Here is a 23,030-nt window from a genome sequence, read left to right as displayed (position 1 = left end):
ATCTAATGTGTCATAAATAACAGTATATTATAATGTCCCATTGTAAGGAGTATACTCCTTTGGAGGAAACAATGGTTTAAACATCAATAATAAACAATTAACACACCAAAAGAAGACAGTGTGAATCCAAACCCTATGGGGATGGATGCATACCTTTAAGGATTGTTTAAAAGAACATATAACTTGTTCTTTTTTTTTTTTCCTTTTTTTTTTTTTTTTTTTTTTTTTACTGCACTATTCTAAGTCCTGTTGTGTATAAATACGTGACTCTTCAGATTTTGTGTTATACCATGCCTGATGAAGAGACCTGAGTAGTCTCGAAAGCTTGCAATTATTACCATCTTTTCAGTTAGCCATTAAAAGGTATCAACCACTGAGGACTCTCTGTTCTTTTAAACAATTTTTTTATCTCTACTGGCTAACACGGTACAAAGATATATTTTACTTGTACCTTTAAGGACAAATTTAAACAAAGTCACGGGCTGTTAGATGTAAAACACCCCCAGAGTAATTGAGCGGTTTTAACCGGCAGAGGCTAAGGCTACCCAGGGGTCAGACCACACCGCCCAGCACCTCAAGAAGAAGTACGCCTACGTCTGAGTAAATTAAACATTGACAAATCCCCAGGGCCAGATAGCATTCATCCACGAATATTGAGGGAATTGAGCTCCGTAATTGACAGACCGCTGTATCTCATCTTTTTAGACTTGCTTGTAACAGGGTTGGTGCCTCAGGATTGGAGGATTGCTGATGTGGTACCGATATTTAAGAAAGGTAAGAGCGTAGATCCAGGCAACTACCGTCTAGTAAGCCTGACATCAGTAGCATGCAAAGTTTTTGAGTGCATTTTAAGGGATGACATGCAAAAATATGTTGCAGAAAATAATATAATAAGTGACAGACAGCATGGATTCATGAAAGATAAGTCGTGTCTAACCAACCTGTTGGGGTTCTATGAGGGGGTAAGTGCAAACCTGGATATTGGTAATGCAGCTGATGTGATTTATTTGGACTTTGCAAAGGCATATGATACTGTACCACATAATAGCCTTATACTAAAGATCCAGAAGCAAGGACTAGGGGAAACTATATGCAACTGGGTAAGGAATTGGCTAAAAGATAGGAAACAAAGAGTAGTCATAAATGGTACATTCTCTAAATGGGCCATAGTCAGCAGTGGGGTGCCGCAGGGATCTGTGCTAGGACCAATTCTTTTTAATCTCTTTATTAATGACCTTGTGGATGGGATTGATAGTAAAGTGTCAGTCTTTGCTGATGACACCAAACTATGTAGGATATTAAAAACTGACCTTGATAGTATAATATTACAAAAAGATCTGAATAAGATGTCAGAATGGGCAGATAGTTGGCAAATGAGATTTAATGTTGATAAATGTAAAATAATGCACCTAGGACGGAGTAATCCTATAACTACGTATACATTAAATGGAAGTAAACTTGGGACTACAGGACAGGAGAAGGACTTGGGTATTCTCATTACAAATAAGCTGAGCAGCAGCACTCAATGTCAAGCAGCAGCTGCAAAAGCAAACAAGATTCTAGGGTGTATAAAAAGAGAGATTAGATCCCGTGATCCCAACGTATTGTTACCCCTCTATAAATCACTTGTAAGGCCACATCTGGAATATGGGATTCAGTTTTGGGCTCCACATTTTAAAAAGGACATTCAAAAGTTAGAGTCAGCAGGCAACTAGACTACTACAAGGAATGGAAGGCCTCCCATATGATGACAGGTTGAAAAAGTTAGATATGTTTAGCTTAGAAAAAAGACGTCTCAGAGGAGATCTCATTTATATGTATAAATACATGTGTGGTCAATATAAAGGACTGGCACATGACTTATTTCTTCCGAAGACAATACTAAAGACCAGGGGGCATTCACTGCGAGTGGAAGAAAAGCGATTCCGACAGCTAAATAGGAAAGGGTTCTTTACAGTTAGAGCAGTCAGACTGTGGAATGCCCTACCACAAGAGGTAGTAATGGCAGATGCTATAACAGCTTTCAAAAAAGGGCTGGATGATTTCCTCAGTACACACAACATTGTTGGTTATAAATGACTTTGTGACCAAATGTAGAACTGGTGGAAGAAGGTTGAACTAGATGGACCTAGGTCTTTTTTCAACCTAGTAACTATGTAACTATGTTATCTCTACATTCACCCCCTGCCTTGTGTAATCCGGTGAGTCAGGGGCAAATCACATAAGTTATTGTGTTAGAATCTTAAGGTCCAGTCACACATAACGAGATTGTGAACAAGATCGCTACTACATCACACTTCCTGGATCTTTGCTGAGTCGTTGTTGAAATCGCATGTGAGGTGTCACACATAATGACTTTAGGAACGAGCATGCGTCCCATAACGATCTTGCAAATCGTCGGGACCCTGTCACACAGCAGCTGTGTTAACAATTCCGATCTCAATTAGGGGCGTAGTGAAACATAGTGAGCCACGTAGGCGTGCATTTGCATCGCCTTTTCCATACCCCTCCGCTATTGTTCTCAGCGCCAACCAATCGGTGCAGAAGGGGCGTGGAAACGGGGACGCCACTACACGCCTGCGTGCATCTCATCTAGGTCATCAACGAAATCGTTAGTTAGGTGTCAAACATACAGATCCATCCAGCCCAGCAGTACTCCAACAAGCCAAAAATGGCCCAAGCTGTTGGGCATCGATCGGCGATTTCGCAGCAGGGGGTGAATCGTTGGTACGTGTCAAACATGACGAGATCGCTACTAAAGTTGTTCTTGCATCACAGAAACTGTGACGTAGTAGCGATCTCGTTCACAATCTCGTTATGTGTGAAGTGGCCTTTAGATAGAAGACTGTGTATTCAATGCATTGTACATTGTAATTTTACACCTAAGATTCTATTTGTGTGAAGTAGCTGCAGGTGACCTTTGCCCTAGATTCTCAATACAACTGAATCTTATGTTAATGTTATGCTATGTTAACACCTTACTTTCCTCTGTACTGACTGCACACTGCACACCGGAGGTCACAACTCAATGCAAGTCTAAGAGAGTCTCACTCTAGTCTCATTCTAGCTGTCATTGACTTGCATTGAGAGATGTGACGTAACTTCTGACTTTCAAACCAGTCAGAAATTACGGTCATAAGATGCTGCCAGGGTACTAAAGTGATGCCGAATAAAGTAAAAGGCAATCAATAGAGGGTGAATATAAGATCAGGAGCAGGTGACTAAGGCTAGTTTCACACTTGCGTTGAACGGCATCCATTGCATTGCGTTGTGTGATGGATGCAACGGATGTGTTGCATATAGTGGCACAACGGATGCAACGGATCGTACAAAACAACGGAATCTGCTTTTTTTTTTTTTAGTTTTACTGGTGGCAGACTATTGAGAACGATCAGCTGATCACCCGGCTGCTGGGTGCTCAGCTGATCACTCACAGCAGCCGGTCGCCGGGTGATCAGCTGATCGCTCACAGCAACCGGTCGCCGGGTGATCAGCTGATTGTTCGGCCGCCAAGAATGTGTGCAGGGGGCGGATGGCGGAGTGCGGGGTGGGTGGAGCCGAGTGGGACCATGGCGCTGAGGACAGGTGAGTGTGTGTGCGCATGTGTGCGTGTGTGTGCGCGCGTGTGTGTGCGCGTGTGTACATGCGGAGTGGAGTGCGGGAGGGGGCGGAGCCAAGCGGGAAAGTGTCGGGCTCCCTGCACACGTAGCCAGGGTAAATATCGGGTAACTAAGCAAAGCACTTTCCTTGGTTACCCGATATTTACCTTGGTTACCAGCGTACACCGCTTAGCACTGGCTCCTTGCACCCGTAGCCAGGGTAAATATCGGGTAACTAGGCAAAGCACTTTGCTTGGTTACCCGATGTGTACCCTGGTTACTGGTGCAGGGAGCCAGAGAGAGCATGTGCAGTGAAATCCTAAGGATTCCACTGCTCAAAAAAAGTTACATGCTGCATTGCTTCTGCCCGGTGGAAGCAACGCAGCGTCGGCCAGCGGAAGCAACGCAGGTACTTTTGGCACAATCCGTCCTCCATACAAGTCTATGGGAAACAGCGGAATCCGTTAAAAGGGCGGATTGTGACGGAAGGAAAAATACGCAAGTGTGAAAGTACCCTTAGAGTTAAAGCACTACTCTAGCACTGAAAAACTAACCCGCTGGAGTGGTGCTCCAAAATAAAAACAATATTCTGTAAACAGATGAAATTAATAAAATGAAGATGGCTAAAACTAATTGTTCAATTTTGCTGAACAGGACAGACTCTGGAGAAAATCTCGTTCCAAGTATGAAAATGGCACCTGCTATGGGGTAGACCTTAACCGCAACTACAATGTGAAGTGGTGCAGTGAGTATTTATGTTTTTAACAAATCACCATGAAATGCACTTTTCTCCGATTCATCATTGCATTTACACCTGTTTTTGTCTAGTTTTGTTAATTTTTCGCTACTTTTTGTTTGCACCCAATTCATTATTTTATTTACACCTTTTTTAAACTTTATTTTATATGTACTTGCCTGTCTTGTTTTTTTTCCACTTTGTGGATGGAGTTTAGCAATTCCAAATGTTTTTGCCTGATCCATCCATTCATTTTTAAAGTTGCATTCGCTCAGTCTACTCCGATGTATTTTTGAGTATGCTGGTATTTTTGTGCAATTCTTGCAGCTTTTGACAATAAAAATCTAAGAAATAGTTCAAGACAGGAAGAAAGACCATTTTTACTTTGTGTCAAATTCATAAATCGCATGTGCCATTTTGATTGATTTTTTTGTTAAAAACAGTGACTAATACATACCTCCCAACTTTTGAAGAACAGAAAGAGGGATATATTATGTGGCCCACATAGCGCGAATCTCTTTCCCTTCGGCATCCCCGACGTGGCTTTGGATTAGCCAGAACTGTTGCAACATCATCTGTGCTTCCTGCTCATCTCTAGCTGAGACCTATGGATTTAATTTTTGTTCATTCATTCATAGTCGTAGCAGCCAAAACATTCTCATTTTTATATAAGCTTTAATATGTCATGTTGCCTTTTTGTGTCTGTAAGGCCGTGTTCACACATTGAATACATACAGTTTTTTTGTTTTCTTCAGGGGTCTGTACCAAACTACACAATAACAGTATCCTCCGATTATTGCATTTTTGCCTCATTTCTTCTGCCTTTTCTCTCTCATTTGATGTGTTTTGGTGCAGATGTGAAGTCGCTTTTTTAAGTGTTTTTTTTTATAGTGCAGAAAAGGTTTGATTCTGCATTTAGAAAAGTAAAAAAAAAAGAACAAACCAAATTGCATAGTTCAGCAGCAGCTTCAGGCCTCTTTCACACATTCGTGAAAAACCATGCACGTTTTTCACGGACGTGTCAGAGGTGCGCTTTGCCCTCCGTGAGCCGTGTTTATGGGCTACGTGTGTTGTCCGTGTGTTGTCCGTGATAAAAGAAAAAGGTTTTGGTACCGTGTTGACCAGTTGAAAAATGATTGATTGCTCTCAGTGAGAGAAACAAAATTAAAATGTTGTAGTTGTGATACCTTTTAATGGCTAACTAAAATAAAAAAATATGATGTTATAAAGCAAGCTTTTGAGACATCTCAGGTCCCTTCATCAGGCATGGTATGATAACACACGGAGAACGGGAACTTTCTGCTCACCTGTCCCTGGCGTCACTGTCCGTGGTGCTGATCTTTGGTCTCCGGTCCTGCCGACTCCCCGTTGCTGCTGCTTCCGGCTGCAGTGAAGTGATTATTCAATGAGCATAATAAGCGGCGGTCGGCAGCAAGTGACAGCAGCGGCAGAGACAGGAGGGCTGGAGACGGTGAGTAAAGGTTTGTTTTTTTCTCACAGACACGTCTTTTCACCAGTGCGTGTCACACAGAACACATCCGTATGTTCCTTTTGCATTACGTGTGACACGTTTGCGTTCCGTGTGACACCCGTGATGCAGGAGAGAAAACGTACATGTTGCCGTGAGAAACACATGGACACACGTAAGTACAGAACGGACACACGTTCCGTGCGAAAATACTTACGTGTGTCCAAAACCATAGGAATACCTAGGTCTACGTGTGTACGTGTCTCCGGTACATGAGAAAACTGCCAAAAACGTACCGGTGGCACGTACGTGTGAAAGAGGCCTCAGACAAACAGTGGGCAAAGTGTTCATGAAATCACATCTACTTTCCTTAGACAGTTAAACACAGCTGAATTTCAGCGCAAAATAAAGTCACAGAAAAAAACGTAACATTTACACTACTTGTTAACACGGCCTAAAAATCCAAGCTAAGTAGATGTGATTTCATGAAATCATCGCCCTTGGTTCGTCTAATGTGGTTTTGGTGCTTTTTTTTCTCTATACAATCCAATGTAAAGCCCGAGAATACGCATGTTAAAAAAAAAAAACGCCATTTTTTAATAACAGAATCAAAGCTTTTCTGTAGCATTAAAATGCATTAAAACCGCTGCTTCACATCTCCATTAAAAGCACGTCCAGTGGGAAAACGTATAAAAAAAAGCAAACACACAATATTCAGAGCAGATTGTTACAGCATTGTGTGGTGCAGACACTTGCAGAAAAAAAAAACATTTTAAAAAATGCATTTACATTAAGTGTGAACACAGCCTTAGGGGTACTTTGCACGCTGCGACATCGCAGGCCGATGCTGCGATGCCGAGCGCGATAGTCCCCGCCCCCGTCGCAGCAGCGATTTCCTTGTGATAGCTGCCGTAGCGAACATTATCGCTACGGCAGCTTCACATGGACTCACCTGTCCTGCGACCGTTGCTCTGGCCGGCGACCCGCCTCATTGTTAAGGGGGCGGATCGTGTGGCATCATAGCGACGTCACACGCCAGGCGGCCAATCGGAGCGGAGGGGTGGAGATGAGTGGGATGTAAACATCCCGCCCATCTCCTTCCTTCCGCATATCCTACGGAAGCCGCAGTGACGCCGGTAGGAGATGTTCCTCGCTCCTGCGGCTTCACACACAGCGATGTGTGCTGCTGCAGGAGCGAGGAACAACATCGGACTGTCGCGTCAGCGTAATCATGGATTACGCCGACGCTGCACCGATGATACAATTACGACGCTTTTGCGCTCATTAATCGTATGATCGAGCCTTTACACACTACAACGTCGCATGCGATGCCGGAAGTGCGTCATTTTCAAATTGACCCCACCGACATCGCACCTGCGATGTCGTAGTGTGCAAAGCCCGCCTTAGAGTTACATTTTTGTTATTTTTTTCATGACTTTAATAGAGAAAAGTAATCAATCACACCATGTTTTTCACCATTTTCCAATAACCATAAATAATCTGATTGCTGTATTGTGCAGGTCATAACTATTACAGCATACCAAATATGTTTCTTTTCCTGAAACCCCCTAATGACCCTTGATGTGCTGTGTACGTCATAAGTCATTTCCCTGCCTTTATGTTGGCTTGCACGCTGAGCTCACACCTTTCCCTGCAGACGCAGGCTGAATTATTCAGCCATCATCTGCCTCTAACAGCTGAGGGTGAAGCAGCGCTCTCCCTTCTGCTGTTAACCTGTTACGGACACAGGATGTGTTGTCATGACAGATAGGGGTCGGGTCAGCTGATGACTCCTGTGTCTGTCATCTCAGTTCTCCTATGAAAGCCAACCCGTGGCTGGCATTCATAGGTGACTGTGATTTCTTCTGTGATCTCTTCTCTATAAAACATTGCTGGGGCATTACTGTATATAGAACAAGTGATCAAAGCATTAGAGGTTCAAGTCCCCTAAGGGGACTATTAAATGCTGTACAAAGTAGAGAAAAAATAAATAAAAGTTCAAATCACCCCCTTGTACCACATCCAAAATATAGAAACAAAAAAACAACACATATTTGGTATCACTGCATTCATAAAAGTCTGGTCTATCAAAGTATAAAATAAATGAATCCAATTGGTAAACACTATAATGAGGAAAAAATAAAAATGCCAGAATTGCAGTTTTTTTAGCCATTACAACAACAGAAAAAAAATCTAATAATAGGCGATGAAAACATTGTAAACACCCCAAAATAATATGAATAAAACATCACCCCAGGTCACAAACAACAAGCCCAAAACGTTACGGCTCTCAGAATGTTGCAAAAGAAAAAATATACATGTTTAGTATCTATATAATAATAACTTGGAGAAATACAGCCAGATCAGTTTTATGGTAAAATGAGCTCTGTAAATAAATAATAATGAAAAAAATGCAGAATTTCACTTTTTTTTGCTATTTTGCCACACATTCCCACGTACCATTACATCATATGATAAAATTGATGGTGTCATTCTAAAATATAACTCGTCCCGCAAAAAAACAAGCCCTCAGAAAAAAGTTATGGCTCATGGAATAAGGGGAGGAAAAATTGCCCTGTTCTTAGGCTACTTTCACACATCTGGTTTGAGCAGTGCGGCTCAATCCGGCTGTGAAACCTATGCAACGGATGCAGTGAAAACACCGCATCCTTTGCATAAGTTTTTACATGCGGCCCGTCCGTTTTTTTCCGGTTGCGGCACGCTACTGAGCATGCGCAGTGGGAGAAACCGCATGCGGCGGCCGGATGCGGTTTTTACCGCATCGCGCCGCATTTGGCGTCCATAGGCATGCATTGAAAAATGCGCCGCAGCGGCCGGATGCGGCGCAATGCGTTTTTTTTGTCGGAGCAAAAAACGTGCCAGGGAACGTTCCATCCGGTCGCCGCATCGGCTAAATCTGCCACATGCGGCAAAAAACGGATGGAACGCAAGCCCATACGGCACAATGCGGCACCAATGCAAGTCAATGCTGGAAAAAACGAAACCGGCGGCAAAAAAAAACGGTTTCGTTTTTTCAGCAGAGCACCGGATTGTGCCGCACTGCTATGTGTGAAAGTAGCCTTAAGGGGTCAGATTAACAATTATTTGGACAGTTTGTGGTATGTGTACGTGGCCATATAATAATAATAGTGGCTTAAAAATATATATTCAATTTCACCCACATGTGTCATATTGGCAGCTGTTCCCGTAACGCTGCTCACAGTCAAATGAAAAGAAAATACGGCACAACATTGTCTATTTATTTAATTTATGAAAATTTTATATACCGTATATATTTGTATATTGAAAATTTCTTCAATCCAACATTAACAATAACGATCACTTCACACCACAGTGCAGGAAAAATAAGAAAACTTTTCTGATTCTAGTTCAGTTAATCCAGACAAAATTGTTGCATGGATAATATCAAATACATACATTTCATTATTCTATACGACAGTTCAATATTCTGGATTAAACACACATAAAGTCATGTTCAATACAATAACACTGCAATGAGTCCAAAATAGGATTATTTTATGCAAATCATGAAACTCCGTAACTCTAGTCATATAGCGCTTTTAAAATCCATGCTGGGTGGGGCGGATCCATGCGGCGTTGGTTACCATACACTGCGCTACAGAGCTTCAATGTGTCAGCGTACCAATATATCAGCCTTCTGCAGATGCTTTGGCCTCTTTCAGACGCTGTGCTTCAGGTACGTATGGTGTCCGTTTTTTTAACACAGATGACACACGTACTCATGTCATTCTATGCTGTTACTCACACGGCCGTGTTTTCACACCAACCATGTAATCCCATGCGTACAAATGAAGACATGTCCGTTTTTTCTCCGGCGGCACAGGTGTCACATGGATCACACACAGATATGATCCGTGTGAGATCAGTGTAACACATACTGGAGAAAACACGTGTCTCTGAAATAAAATGATTTTCTATACTCACCTGTCTCCAGCCCTGATGTCTTTGGCGCTGCTGTCACTCATTTTTGACCCCCGGTCAATATGCTCATTACATAAGCACTGCACCAGGCACCTGGAAGCAGCAGCATTGTCGGAGACCTGAGCATCATGTTTAGCAGCGCCGGGGACATGTGACTATTCAGCAATGTGTGTGCAGTGACATCAGCAGGTCATCGGAGTATCCAATGAATTCAGATGACCTCCTGGCGACACCCGCACTACCAGTGACTTCACGGGTAGTGACTTCATGGGTCCATCAGAGTTTATTGTGAACTCTGATGAAGCCATAACTAGGGATGAGCGAGAATGCTCGCTGCTACTCGGTGCTTGCCCGAGCATCTCAGTGCTTGGTATGCTCGGCGAGCTCCGAGTACCGGCGAGGTGCTTGGGCAGATGCTCGGCTCCCCCTCCCTGCATGTGGGTGGTATTTACAGAGTCAGCCCACATGCAGGGATTGGCTGTCACACACTGTAATGCACACAACCAACATGACTGTGGCATTACAGTGATTGACTGGCTGCACAGCGTCATCAGCTCTATATGACAGCTGACGGCGCTGTGCTCGACAGTGTGATCCACAGTTAGCTAGTGTAGGGGGAGGTGCTGCTGAGCTAGGGACAAATTTAGTGTGTAGGCAGTGTAGGTACTAGGAGACGTGACTTCACCGCTGCCACCATTGCCATAGTAACCTACCGAGCGCGTTACTATAGCATCGGTGATCTCTGATTACCGGGGTCGCTATGCACTGGAGTTAACGCCCTGTTTACTGGCGCTGCTATTCAGCGGCTTATGTAGTAGCTGCTGAATAGCGGCGCTGGGAATCATCTGATCGGAGATCACCGTTGCTATAGTAACCCACTCAGTAGCTTACTATGGCAACGGTGGCAGCGGTGATGTCACCGCCTACCAACCCGCTGCAGCCTCTACTCGATTACACAGCACAGGGAGGAGCAGCGTTCTTCCTCCCTGTGCTGTGTGATATAGCAGAGCTGCATGGGTTGAAGAAAACAGAAGACCAGGATCGTGGAGGGGGGAGAGGGAGTAATATAGATAGAGTCCCTAATGTGTCTGTGTATTTATTTCTAACAAAATATTTTTTCTCTGTGTGATGTCTTTTTTTTAACCCTTTATTGGAGATTCTCAATGGCCAGGTCAAACTTGGCCTGACATTAAGAATCTCAGGCTTAATACCAGCTGGTAAATCAAAGCTGGTATTAACCCATTATTACCCAGCGTGCCACCCAACACCAGGGCCGCTGAAGGAGTTGGATACAGCGCCAAAAGATGGCACTTCTATGAAAGCGCCATTTTCTGGGGCAGTTGCGGGCTGCAATTCGCAGCGGGGGAGGACCCAGAAAGGTTGGGCCAACCTTCACTGCGGATTCCAATCCCCAGCTGCCTAGTTGTACCTGGCTGGACACAAATATTGGGCGATGCCAACGTCGATTTTTTTTTTTTAACTATTTCATTCATGAAATAAAAAAGGGCTTCCCTATATTTTTGGTTCACAGCTGGGTACAAATAGGCAGCTGGGGGTTGGGGGCAGCCCGTTCCTGCCTGCTGTACCTGGCTAGCATACAAAAATATGGCAAAGCCTATGTCATTTTTTTTTTAAGTTTTTTGAAAAAAAAACTTGAAAATCCAGGGAAGCCCTTTTTTAATTTTTTTTTTTCAAAAAACAAAAAAAAAACTAAATAGGCTTCGCCATATTTTTGCATGCTAGCCAGGTACAGCAGGCAGGAACGGGCTGCCCCCAACCCCCAGCTGCCTATTTGTACCCACCTGGGAACCAAAAATATAGGAAAGCCCTTTTTTAATTTCATGTATTTTATGAAATAATTTAAAAAAAAAATCGACGTGGGCTTCGCCCAATTTTGTGTCCAGTCAGGTACAACTAGGCAGCCTGGGATTGGAATCTTCAGCGCAGGTTGGCCCAAGCTTTCTGGGCCCCCCTGCTGCGAATTGCAGTCCGCAGTCGCCCCAGAAAATGGCATGCTCATAGAAGCACCATCGTCTGGCGCTGTATCCAACTCCTCCAGTGGCCCTGGTGCCGGGTGGCTCGCTGGGTAATAATGGGGTTAGGACCAGCTGTGTATTATCAGTTGGCCCTAAGCCCGAAATTCATGGTGTCACGCCAATATTAGGCATGGTCACCATGAATTTCTAGTAAAGATAAAAAAAAACACAATACAGAGAAAAATATTTTTATTAGAAATAAAACACAACACAATTAGTGACTCCATCTTTATTGAACTAAACAACCCTCCCTCCGCTGTAGTACTGGGTCAAGGGTCCGGTGATGTCCAATCCGGATCCAATATCAGCTGATCGGTTTACCGGAAGGCAAAGCGATCAGATGTATCAGGTTCAAGGATCTGAATCACATGACACATCAGCTGATTGTATAAACAGCTTTTAAACAATCAGCTGATGCATCAGTAGAAAAAAAAACAATACTCCTCTGTGCAGACTATCGTCTGATCGCTCCAGCACCCGCTGGTAATCAGCTGATGCGGTCACCTGACAGAATCATCTGATCGTATAAACCGGCTGGGCGGTTAAAAAGGCGGCCTCACCGCTGAACTTAAACTGTCAGCTGATGCCATCAGGTGACCGCATCAGCTGATCACTGGCAGGTCCTGGAGTGATTGGATGAGTCCCAGGAGTCTGCAGACAGGTGAATATGATATTATTATTTTTTTTACAGTTCACTTTTGGTTTCACTTAGCAGCGAATGTGCAGAGAGAAGCTGCCACACATACGCTACTAAGCGAAAGTGCATGTCACACGAGAGGAGGAACACAGGATTCTTCCTCCCCCTAATACAAAGATAACATTGCTCACAGCAGTGGGAGTCAGAAATGCTTACAGAGGAATTCCCCATGCTGCTCCCATGTCATTTGAGCACTGTTGCTATACATTTGTGATATGTTTTAGCTTTTTCCAGAAGGCTGGGGGTGCTGCCAAAAAAATGCTCAGGTATCCCATAGGCTAACATTGGGCTTGGTGCTCGGGTCGAGCACCGAGCACCCGAGTATTTTACTACTCGCTCATCTCTACACGTGACGTTACTGCTGCAACACCTTCGGTAGCGTGGCTGTCGGTCAGGAGGTAATCCGAGTTCATTGGATACTCCGATGAACCTGTGACATCACTGCCGTAGCAGCAAAGACAATGCTGAGGGTGCCCCTGCAGTGAGCTGGACTGACCTTATGAGGTCCAGGTCACTGCAGTGAAACACACACAGCAGTGTGTGTGTCCCTGCACAGGCTACCCTAACAATCAATGGGGAATGTTCTGTTCTCCATTGAATGTGCCAGCAGTATGGGATCGACGTGGGCCTCCCCTAATTGGATTACAGCAGACCAGGATTAGGGCTTTGACAGGGATATAAATTGGAAAACAGGGCGTCTCTTGTCTTGATTTATTGAATAATTTTCTCTTTTTATGTCTTTTCACGTTTGCTTTTTGGGAACGACGTGGGACCGCACAATGGATTATGGTGGACATTTTAAAAAAAAGAAAAAACAAAACAAATAAATTGGTGAACGAGAGCTGGAGTCGGGGGGGTTTGATCAAATAAACTTTTTTATTCTCCTTCAACTACTGGATTAGTAATGGTGGTGTCTCTTAGATGCCACCCATTACTAATACCGAGGCTTGATGCCAGCTGGAGCTGCCATCAACCCCACAAATATTACCCCATTTACCACCGCACCAGGACAACAGGAAGAGCTGGGTCCTGCACCAGAATTGGCGCATCTAATGGATGTGCCACTTCTGGGGCGGCTGCGGGCTGCTATTGTTAGGCTGGAAAGGGCCACATAATCATGGCCCTTCCAACCCTAATCATATCAGCCCCCAGCTGTCTGCTGTACCTGGTTTTAGTAAAATGAAGGGGACCCCACGTAATTTTTTTTTTTCAATAAAAACATTTAAAACATTGGCTTGGGATCCCCTCTATTTTTAATAACAAGGTACAGCAAAAAGCTGAGGGTTGCAGCCTGCAGCTGCTGCTGTTCCTGTGCTGGATATGAAAATTGGGGGGACCCTATGTCATTTTTTTTAAATTCAAAAATAATAATGCTTTAAAACAGCTTGCCAATCTAGCTATCTCTATATATATTGAGTTATTCTATCTGTTCTTTCTGTCTGTCTATTTTATATGTGCTTTCTTATTGTCTTTCTTTATATCTCTCTATCTTTCTTATCTGTTTTATTTATTATCTATCTATCTATCTATCTATCTATCATCCATCTATTATCTTTCTATTTCTCTATCTATGTATCTATTTTATCTGTTCTATCTATATATCTGTTTTATCTGTTCTATCTATCTTTCTATATCTATCTATAATTTTTCCAGATTTGCCCATCTTTTACACATTAAAAAAACATTCATTTCAGTATCATGTATCACATACCAGTCACACGGATGTCACATGTATGCAAACACGGACACATGAATGTCACACGGATGACCATACAGGTACATGTGGCTTGTACCTGTTTAAATACAGACGTCTGAAAGGGGCCTTTGTGTGTTTAATCCAAACTATTAAATAATGGAATAATGAAATATATCTATTTGATTTTGTTTGGGTCAATTTCGACAGAATAAACTACACTGCAATAAGAAGAAACGTTTTTCTATTTTTCCTGCACTGTGGTGTGAAGTGATCGTTATTGTTAATGTTGGATTGAAGACATTTTGCATATTTAAAATATAAAAAAATGAATGAAGAAAAGTGAAATTGTTGTGCCGTGTTTTCTTTATTTGAGTGTATACATGGTGTCTTTTTTTTCAGGAAGGTTCCATCCAGAATACACTTGAAAAAATTGCCCCATAAAATGAACATAGAGCACAGAAATGTCAAATCGATATTCCTATTCACGTTTAGTCTAATTTCATGTTTTTTATTTGCTTCAGGGTTAGAAACAGCAGGCAGTAATATGATGTCCGCTAGTTATACTTGAGAGGACACCGGCAACGGAGCCGCCGCAAAAACGTCTGAAAGCTGCCTGCAAAACCGCTTCAGGAAATGACTACTGGTGTTTTCCTGAAGTTGCTTTACCTTAAAAAGCAACATGTGTGCCGGCGTCTAAAATATACCATGCCATAAGGCCATGCCAAAGTTTTTCTCCTGAAGCAACTTTTTGCAGCCTTTTGATTCGACTGTGCCTCGATTGGTTGTTTAACCAGTGTGCAATACAAATCCCTTTAAAAATCAATCTTTATTAATTCATTTTAAAATCGCCCAGGTGAATAAATCCAAAAAACTCAAAAGATAACTTAAATGCTAATTGGTAAAAAGGGAGCTACTATAGGTCAGGTACAACCCGAAATTTTAAAGTCAGATAGGCAGATATAATCATAATAAAAAAAGCCAGCACGAAACTTCTCTACGCTACAGTGACCCTAATATGTCACTGTGTCTGGCTCTGCCTATCAACGAAGGGTATGATGCCCTAACGTAGCTGGGCGCCCCCGTTCCTCGACGGCTGACCCTCACTCCCTAATTAACCCTACCAATGTAATGATAGCTTCGATTGGAGCAGATTCATTCAGAATTCATTTAAAAGAAATTACATGGTCTTTTTTTCCCTCTAAGTTTTTAAAAAACTCTTCAGGAAAAAAAAGCTGATAAAGCTGATAAACAGCAAATTGGATTTATAATAGAAATTATTGAAAAGGTTTTCCAAACACTTTTGAGGAGGATTATGGAGATAATCTATTCCAAAAATCTAATATCTATCTATCTATCTATCTATCATCTATCTACAGAAGGGAAAATAAGTATTTGATACACTGCCGATTTTGCAAGTTTTCCCACCTCCAAAGAATGGAGAGGTCTGTAATTTTTGTAGTACGTACACTTCAACTGTGACAGACAGAAAAAAAAATCCATAAAATCACATTGTATGATTTTTAAATAATTTATTTGCATTTAATTGCATGAAATAAGCATTTGATCACCTATCAACCAGCAACAGTTCTAGCTATCACAGACCTGTTATTATTTCTTTAAACCATTAACGACAGCGCGCGGTAATATTACGTCCTAGCAGTCATAGTGTTAATCTCCCCCGGCTGCTGCCGTCAGCCTGCAGCGATCAGCGCACATCTCAGCTAATTTGCACAGCTGACATGTGTGCCTGCTGGGCACAAGCGGAATCGCTATCCGCCCATGCCTTTTAACCCCTTAAATGGCGCTGTCAATATGTGACAGCTCCACTCTATTAGCGATCGTGCTATAACTTTACTCACAGGCCGATACCGGACGTCATGTAACAAGATCACATAGATCCGGTGGTTGTCATGGTAGCATAGGGTCATGTGATGACTCCTGTGATTACATGACTCAGATCCTGTAAGAAACAGCCGAGTGCTGCTTGTTACAAAAGATGATTATTTCTCCGGGTTTGAGCGGTGCTGCTCTGATCGGGAGAAATAAATGAATGATAAGACTGCTGATCGCTATAGTCACCTAGGGGACCTAGTAAAAGAAAAAAGAAAAAAGTTTAAAAAAAAGAGATTAAAAAAAACATAACTAAAAGTTCAAATCACCCCCCTTTCGCCCCATTGAAAATTGAAAGGTTAAAAAAATAAAAAATGTACACACATTTGGTATTGCCGCGTTGACAAATGCCCGATCTATGAAAATATAAAATCATCTAACCTGATCGGTAAACAGCGTAGTAGCAAAACAAATTCCAAATGCCAAAATTATGTTTTTTGGTCACCACAAATTTTGCGCTAAATGCAATAACAGGCAATCAAAATGTAGCATTTGCGCAAAAATTGTACCGTTAAAAACGTCAGCTCCAGACGGAAAGAATAAGCAGTCACTGAGCCATAGATCCTAAAAAATAAGCTACGGGTGGCAGTAAATGGCGCAAAATGTACGCCACTTTTTTCGGACACATTTATGATTTTTTTTAACCCATTAGATAAAAGTAAACCTATACATGTTTGATGTCTACGAAACTTGCACCGACCTCAGGCATCGCACCCACACATCAGTCTTACCATATAGGGAACACAGTGAATAAAATATCTCGAAAACAATCGTGCAATCTTACCTTTTTTGCAATTTTTCCGCATTTTGATTTTTTTTGCCATTTTTTATTACACTATTATTATGTTACATTATAATACATTATTATTATTTATTACACATCACTTATTATGGTAAAACTCATGGTTTCATTTAAAAGTACAGCTCGTTACACAAAATACGAGCCCTCACATGACCATATTGACTGAAAAATAAAAAAAGTTACATCTCGGAAAAAGAATGGTGGAAAAAAAACGGAAAGCGCAAAATCGCCTGGTTGTGAAGGGAGTAAGCAGTCCTCCTACTCTGCACTTATTATCTGTAATAATTGCACCTGTTTAAATCTGTTATCACACACTCAATCAATCACACTCCAACCTCTCCACCATGACAAAGACTTAAGGCCACTTTACACGCAACGACATCACTAATGAGATGTCGTTGGGGTCATGAAATTCGTGATGCACATCCGTTCTCGTTAGCGACGTCGTTACGTGTGACACGTATGAGCGACACGCTGTCCATTTCCCAAATATCGTTGCTGTTGCAGGACGCAGGTTGTTCGTCGTTCCTGTGGCAGCACACATCGCTATGTGTGACGCCGCAGGAACAAGGAACCTCACCTTACCTGTGGCCGCTAGCAATGATGAAGGAAGGAGGTGAGCGGGATGTTCATCCCGCTCATCTCTGCCCCTCCGCTTCTATTGGGCGGCCGCTTAGTGACGTCGCTGTGACGCCGAATGAACCGCCCCCTTAGAAAGGAGGCGGTTCGCCAGTCACAGCGACGTCGCTAGGTAGGTAAGTAGTGTGACGGGTCCGAGCGATGTTGTGTGCCACGGGCAGCGATTTGCCCGTGATGCACAACCGACGGGGGCGGATACACTCGCTAGCGATCTTGCATAGCGAGATCGCAGCATGTAAAGCGCCCTTAAGAGCTGTCTAGAGACAAAATTGCAGACTCGCACAAGCTGGGATGAGCTACCAGTCAATAGGCAAACAGCTTGGTGAGAAGAGAACAACTATTATTAGAGAATGGAAGAAACACAAAATGACTGTCAATCTTACTCGGTCTGAGGCTCCATGCAAGATCTCGCCTCGTGAGTAAGCATGATTCTGATAAAGGTCAGAAATCAGTCCAGAATTATATGGGAGGACCTGGTCAATGACCTAAAGATGGTTGGGACCACAGTCTCAAAGATTACTGTTAGTAACACACTATGCCGTCATGGATTAAACTCCTTCAGCGCATGCAAGGTCTCCGTGCTCACAACAGCACAGGTCCAGGTCCATTTGAAGTTCACCTTTGATCATCTGGATGATCTAGAGGAGGCATGGGAGAAAGTCATGTGGTCAGATGAGACCTAAATAGAACCTTTTGGTATTAACTCCACTTGCCATGTTTGGAGGAAGAAGGATGAGTTCAATCCCAAGAACACCATCCCGACCGTCAAACATGGGGGTGGAAACATGATACTTTAGGTGTGCTTTTCTACAAAGGAGACAGGATGACTGCACCGTATTGAAGGGAGGATGGATGGAGTCATGTATCACAAAATTTTGGCCAACAACCTCCTTCCATCAGTAAGAGCATTGAAGATGGGTTGTGGCTGGGTCTTCCAGCATGACAATTACCCAAAACACATAGCCAGAGCAACTAAGTAGAGGCTCCCTAAGAAGCATTTAATGGTCCTGGTGTGGCCTAGCCAGTCTCCAGACCTGAACCGAATAGAAAATCTTTGAAGGGAGCTGAGACTCAATGTTGTCCAATCACAGTCCTGAAACCTGAACGATCTGTATAAGACCTGTATGTAACAGTGGGCTATCTATCTATCTATCTATCTATCTATCTATCTATCTATATATCTATCTATCTACTGCTACAGTGGAATCATTTAGATCAAAGCATATTCAGTCTCTCGCAAAGCAGATAGGGACATTACCCAAAAGACGTGCAGCAGTAATTACAGTGAAAGTATTGACACGGAGGCTGAATAAAAATGCATGTCATTATTTTCAGATTTATATTTTTAAAGTATTTTGAAAACCATGTTATTTCCTTACACTTCACAAGTACTTGCTACTTTGTGTTTGTAAATCACATAAACTCTATGGTTCTATCTATCTATATAGCTATCTAGCTATCAATCTATTTGTCATTTCTGTGTATTTATATTTCCAGGTTTTGGATCATCTACAAATTGTTCAAGTAATTTATACTGCGGAACATCACCAGTTTCAGAACCAGAAACTAAAGCTGTAGTTGATTTTGTGGAGAAAAAAAAATCAGAAATGATTTGCTTTCTGACAATGCACTCATACAGTCAGTACATCTTAACTCCATATGGCTACTCTACGAATCTTCCTCAGAACTATAATGAAACGGTAATTACATTTTTGTTTCTCGCTATAATTAAATGATAAACTTTCTCATTGCATGAAATCTTTCAGAGCCTGAAGTTGCAGAGTGTTCTTGTCGCTTTCCTCAGCTGTGAAGCAATATGCATTTAGTTTGATTCCCAGAAGAGCACAATTGTCTGTCTTGTTAATACCGGCTAAGGCCGGAGTCACACTTGCGAGTGCCTCGCTTGTACCTCGCGCAAGTCTCTCATTGAATCACCCGGCACTTCCACACACTCTCCAGACAGGAACATCTCAGCTGCATAGAGATACATGCAACCGACCCGCTCCTGTCCGGAGAGTGTGCGGCCGTGCCTGTTGATTCAATGAGAGACTCGTGCGAGTTACACGTGAGGCACTCGAAAGTGTGACTTCGGCCTAAGAATGCAGCTTGCAAAGAATAAGGAACTGTCCACTGCTGAAAACGCCAATAGTGAGTAGTGTAAGTGTGTGTGTTCACACTGAGTCTTTTTGTTGAGTTTTTGGAGGAAAAACTAAGCAGAAACTCCAAGTTTTTCAGGAGTTCTGCATTTTTGCGCACTTACCGGATTTTGCCGCGGATTTTCCATGTTTCGCTGCAGAAAATGTTCATAACATCTCTGCAGTGAATCACCAGCAAATCCTATGGAGAAAAAAAATCCTGTGCGCACTGGGCGGAATTTGACAGCTGCATGTTTTGCTGCGGGAATCCCGCAGCAAAAACAAGTGCATGTCAATTCTTTTCCGCACGTCGTTGCGGAATTTCACTCCATTGACTCCAATGTTAATCATGAAATCCCGCAGGGAATAACGCAGGCAGCAAATTCTGTGCGGTTCACTGCGTTTTGCTGCGTTATTCCATGCGGTATTTCGCGGTTTACCTCCGGTAATTTACATCGCTTGTCTGCGGTTTGCAGGGAAGTGATGTCATTACAGGAAGAGGAAGCCGTGCAGAGAGTAAACACAAACACAGATCACACACACACAGACATCACAGACACATAGAACACAGACACAGACACATAGAACATACATAGAAAGAAAACGGAAATATAGAAAACAAAGAACGTGGGCTCTGCTGCATATTTACCGTCCAGCCGAGGTAAGCACACAGCGGCGGCCCGGTATTCTCAGGCTGGGGAGGGAGAGGGGCAGGGTTAATGTCCCCCGCCTCACTCCCCCTCCCACAGCCGAGAATATCAGCCGCAGCTGCCCCGGGACTGTCGCATGCATTATGCGGCAGCACCGGCGTGTCCTCGGCTCTTCTTGCCGCCGTGTAGCAGTGGCAGCAAGGTAATACAAGGGGTTAATGATGGTGGGGGACCACCGCCATTAACTCCAGGCTTGTTCATGGCAGCGTCTATGTGACAGCTGACATGATCAACCCGTAAGTAAAGTGAATAAAACACAGACACCGAAAAATCCTTTATTTTAAATAAAACAAACAAGCCTCGTTCACCATTTTATTAACCCCTCCCGCACCAAAGCTCCGGCGTAACCCACCGCTCCGGCGTAATCCACAGGTCCTGCGCTGCTTACATCCAGCCGCGACTGTCACAGACACAGCGCTGAATGAAAGCAGCAGACAGCAGAGGTAATTACCGGTCATTTCCCACGGCCGGTAATGTGAACTCACTGCCGACCGTGGGAAATGCAGCGATCTGTCCTCTATCTATCCCTCTATCTATCCCTCTATCTGTCTGTCTATCTATCTATCCCTCTATCTATTCTTCTGTCTATCTACTATCTCAGAATTAAATGACTTTTTTTTTTTTCTTCAATGTGCTTTATTGCATTGAATGCAATAAAGCACATCCCAACCCGCACGCGGCAAAACCGTGGCAATACCGTGAACAATACCGCGGTAAAACCGCAGCAAACCGCGGCAAACCGCATGCGGTTTTCGGGTGCGGTTTCCCACGTTTTTTTACCGCGGGTGCGGTAATCTTTGAGAGCATGCGGAATTTTCTCAAGAAAATTCCATTTCCCAGTGCGCACATAGCCTAAGAGGGATTTGCAGAATTTCCACCTAGTTTCTGCTCTAAAATGTCCCCAAAAATCTGTGTACATATATATTAAGAGGGTAACCTGTTTTGAGGAATCATACTTTCTTTTATATTATGTGGCTCACTGGCTATGTGTTCATCTTTTAACTGGGAATATGATAACACTAAGATGCACTAGAAGAAGATGGAAAGTCAGCAGGGTGATACTCTGGGCAATGTTCTGCTGGGAAATCTTGGGTCCTGGCCTTTACAGAGATGTTTTCTTGAAATGTATCACCTGCCTAAACATTGTAGCAGATTGACTACTCTTTATTAATTTTTATATAGCGCTAACATATTCCACAGCGTTTTACATACATCAGTAACACCCACCCATTGGGGCTTACATTCTAAATTCCCTATCTGTATGTCTTTGGAGTGTGGGAGGAAACCGGAGTACCCGGAGGAAACCCACACAAACATGGGGAGAACATACAAACTCCTTGCAGATGTTGTCCTTCTTCAGATCATAGTATTACCCAATATTAGTTACATCTTTTAGCAGAGTAATGCAACTGGCCATACTCCAAAACATTTTCAGGAATGGTTTGAAGAACAGACAAAGAGTTAAGGTGTTACTTACCATCTAAATTCTCAAGGATTCAATGTATTGAGCATCTGTGGGATGTTCTATCCATGGGCCAAGCCTGACAACTTTCAGGACTTTAAGGATCAGCTGCTAACATCTTGTCACTAGATAGATTGTGCAGTCAATGCTTCATGTGTCAGAGCTAGAATTTGGCAAATTTATTAAAGTGGAATTCAATTCTACCTGAATTGTACAAAACTCAGAAAACTGAGCCGGAGCACTTAGTATAAGTCCATTACATAAGTGTACATACACACTGTGGCCATTTAACAGATAGAATCTAAGATAAAAACAAAATCAGCAAATACCCTGTGGTAATTAAATAAATGAACAATAATAGTACATGTATATAACATATAGGGTACTTAGCACTAAGTAGATAACAAAAACATAAAAGCCATCCCGCTGTGATGAGTAGTACCCATTTGGGATGCTTCCTACCTTTTAGGCTATGTGTGCACACCTGCGTTCTATTACGCAGAGTTTAAGTCACTGCATGTGCATTTCAAAATGCATGCAAAAAGCTGCGTTTTGAAAGAATTGTGCATACAGAATTCATGCGGAATCCATGCGTTCTGGATGCTTGCTCTGCCATAGGCAGAGTGGGGAAAGTATCCGGAACGCACAAAAGAAGTGAAATGTTGCTTTTTAGAACGCAGCGTTTTGGCAAAATATTTCAGCAGCCGAAATGCTGCGTTCTAAAACGCAACGTGGGGATGGAATTTGCACAATCTTCATAGATTGTGCTGTGTATGCACGACAAATGCTTTTATGCTGCGGTGCAGAACGCAGCGTAGAAGCATGAAAAACTGCTCACACAGCCTTATAGTTCACCTTACTATGTATCAGTAGACGTAAAAATATATAAAAGCAGAGCAGGACCATGACCTTGGCCCATCTGTTCAGACACCTGCCCACGGATAGCTATATAGACAAAATCCCAGCTCAAACAGGAGAGTCACACCCATAATTTATACAAAGTAAACTGGAACTTATGGCTCTGACCAGGCCTCAGAGGTCACTCTGCCTTGTAAGATCACAACTGGTGACGAGCAGACCCGGACTGTAAAAGTCCGGATCCGAGTGGTTTCAAAAGTATCCGGTTGCCGAGCCCAGGCCCCGAGTTCTCGAGGAACTCTGGCTAGTGATCTAAATCTGACAACTCGGGAAATAAGA

The 23,030-nt window shown here is 42.9% G+C and overlaps 1 protein-coding gene across 3 annotated transcripts in view; it reads left to right on the top strand.

Annotated features, from left to right (window-relative positions):
• CPO (carboxypeptidase O) overlaps window positions 1-23,030 on the top strand; it is a 417,896-nt gene that overhangs the window by 372,441 nt on the left and 22,425 nt on the right. For all 3 annotated transcript variants that reach the window (XM_075317717.1, XM_075317718.1, XM_075317719.1), the window contains 2 exons: window positions 4,254-4,344; window positions 19,024-19,226. In XM_075317717.1, coding sequence (XP_075173832.1) covers window positions 4,254-4,344; window positions 19,024-19,226 — 294 coding nt within the window. The remainder of the gene's footprint in view (window positions 1-4,253; window positions 4,345-19,023; window positions 19,227-23,030) is intronic.

Source organism: Anomaloglossus baeobatrachus, chromosome 7 (assembly GCF_048569485.1).
Source record: "Anomaloglossus baeobatrachus isolate aAnoBae1 chromosome 7, aAnoBae1.hap1, whole genome shotgun sequence".
NCBI classification, from domain to species: Eukaryota; Metazoa; Chordata; class Amphibia; order Anura; family Aromobatidae; genus Anomaloglossus; species Anomaloglossus baeobatrachus.
This window is presented reverse-complemented; position numbering and strand designations above follow the sequence as displayed.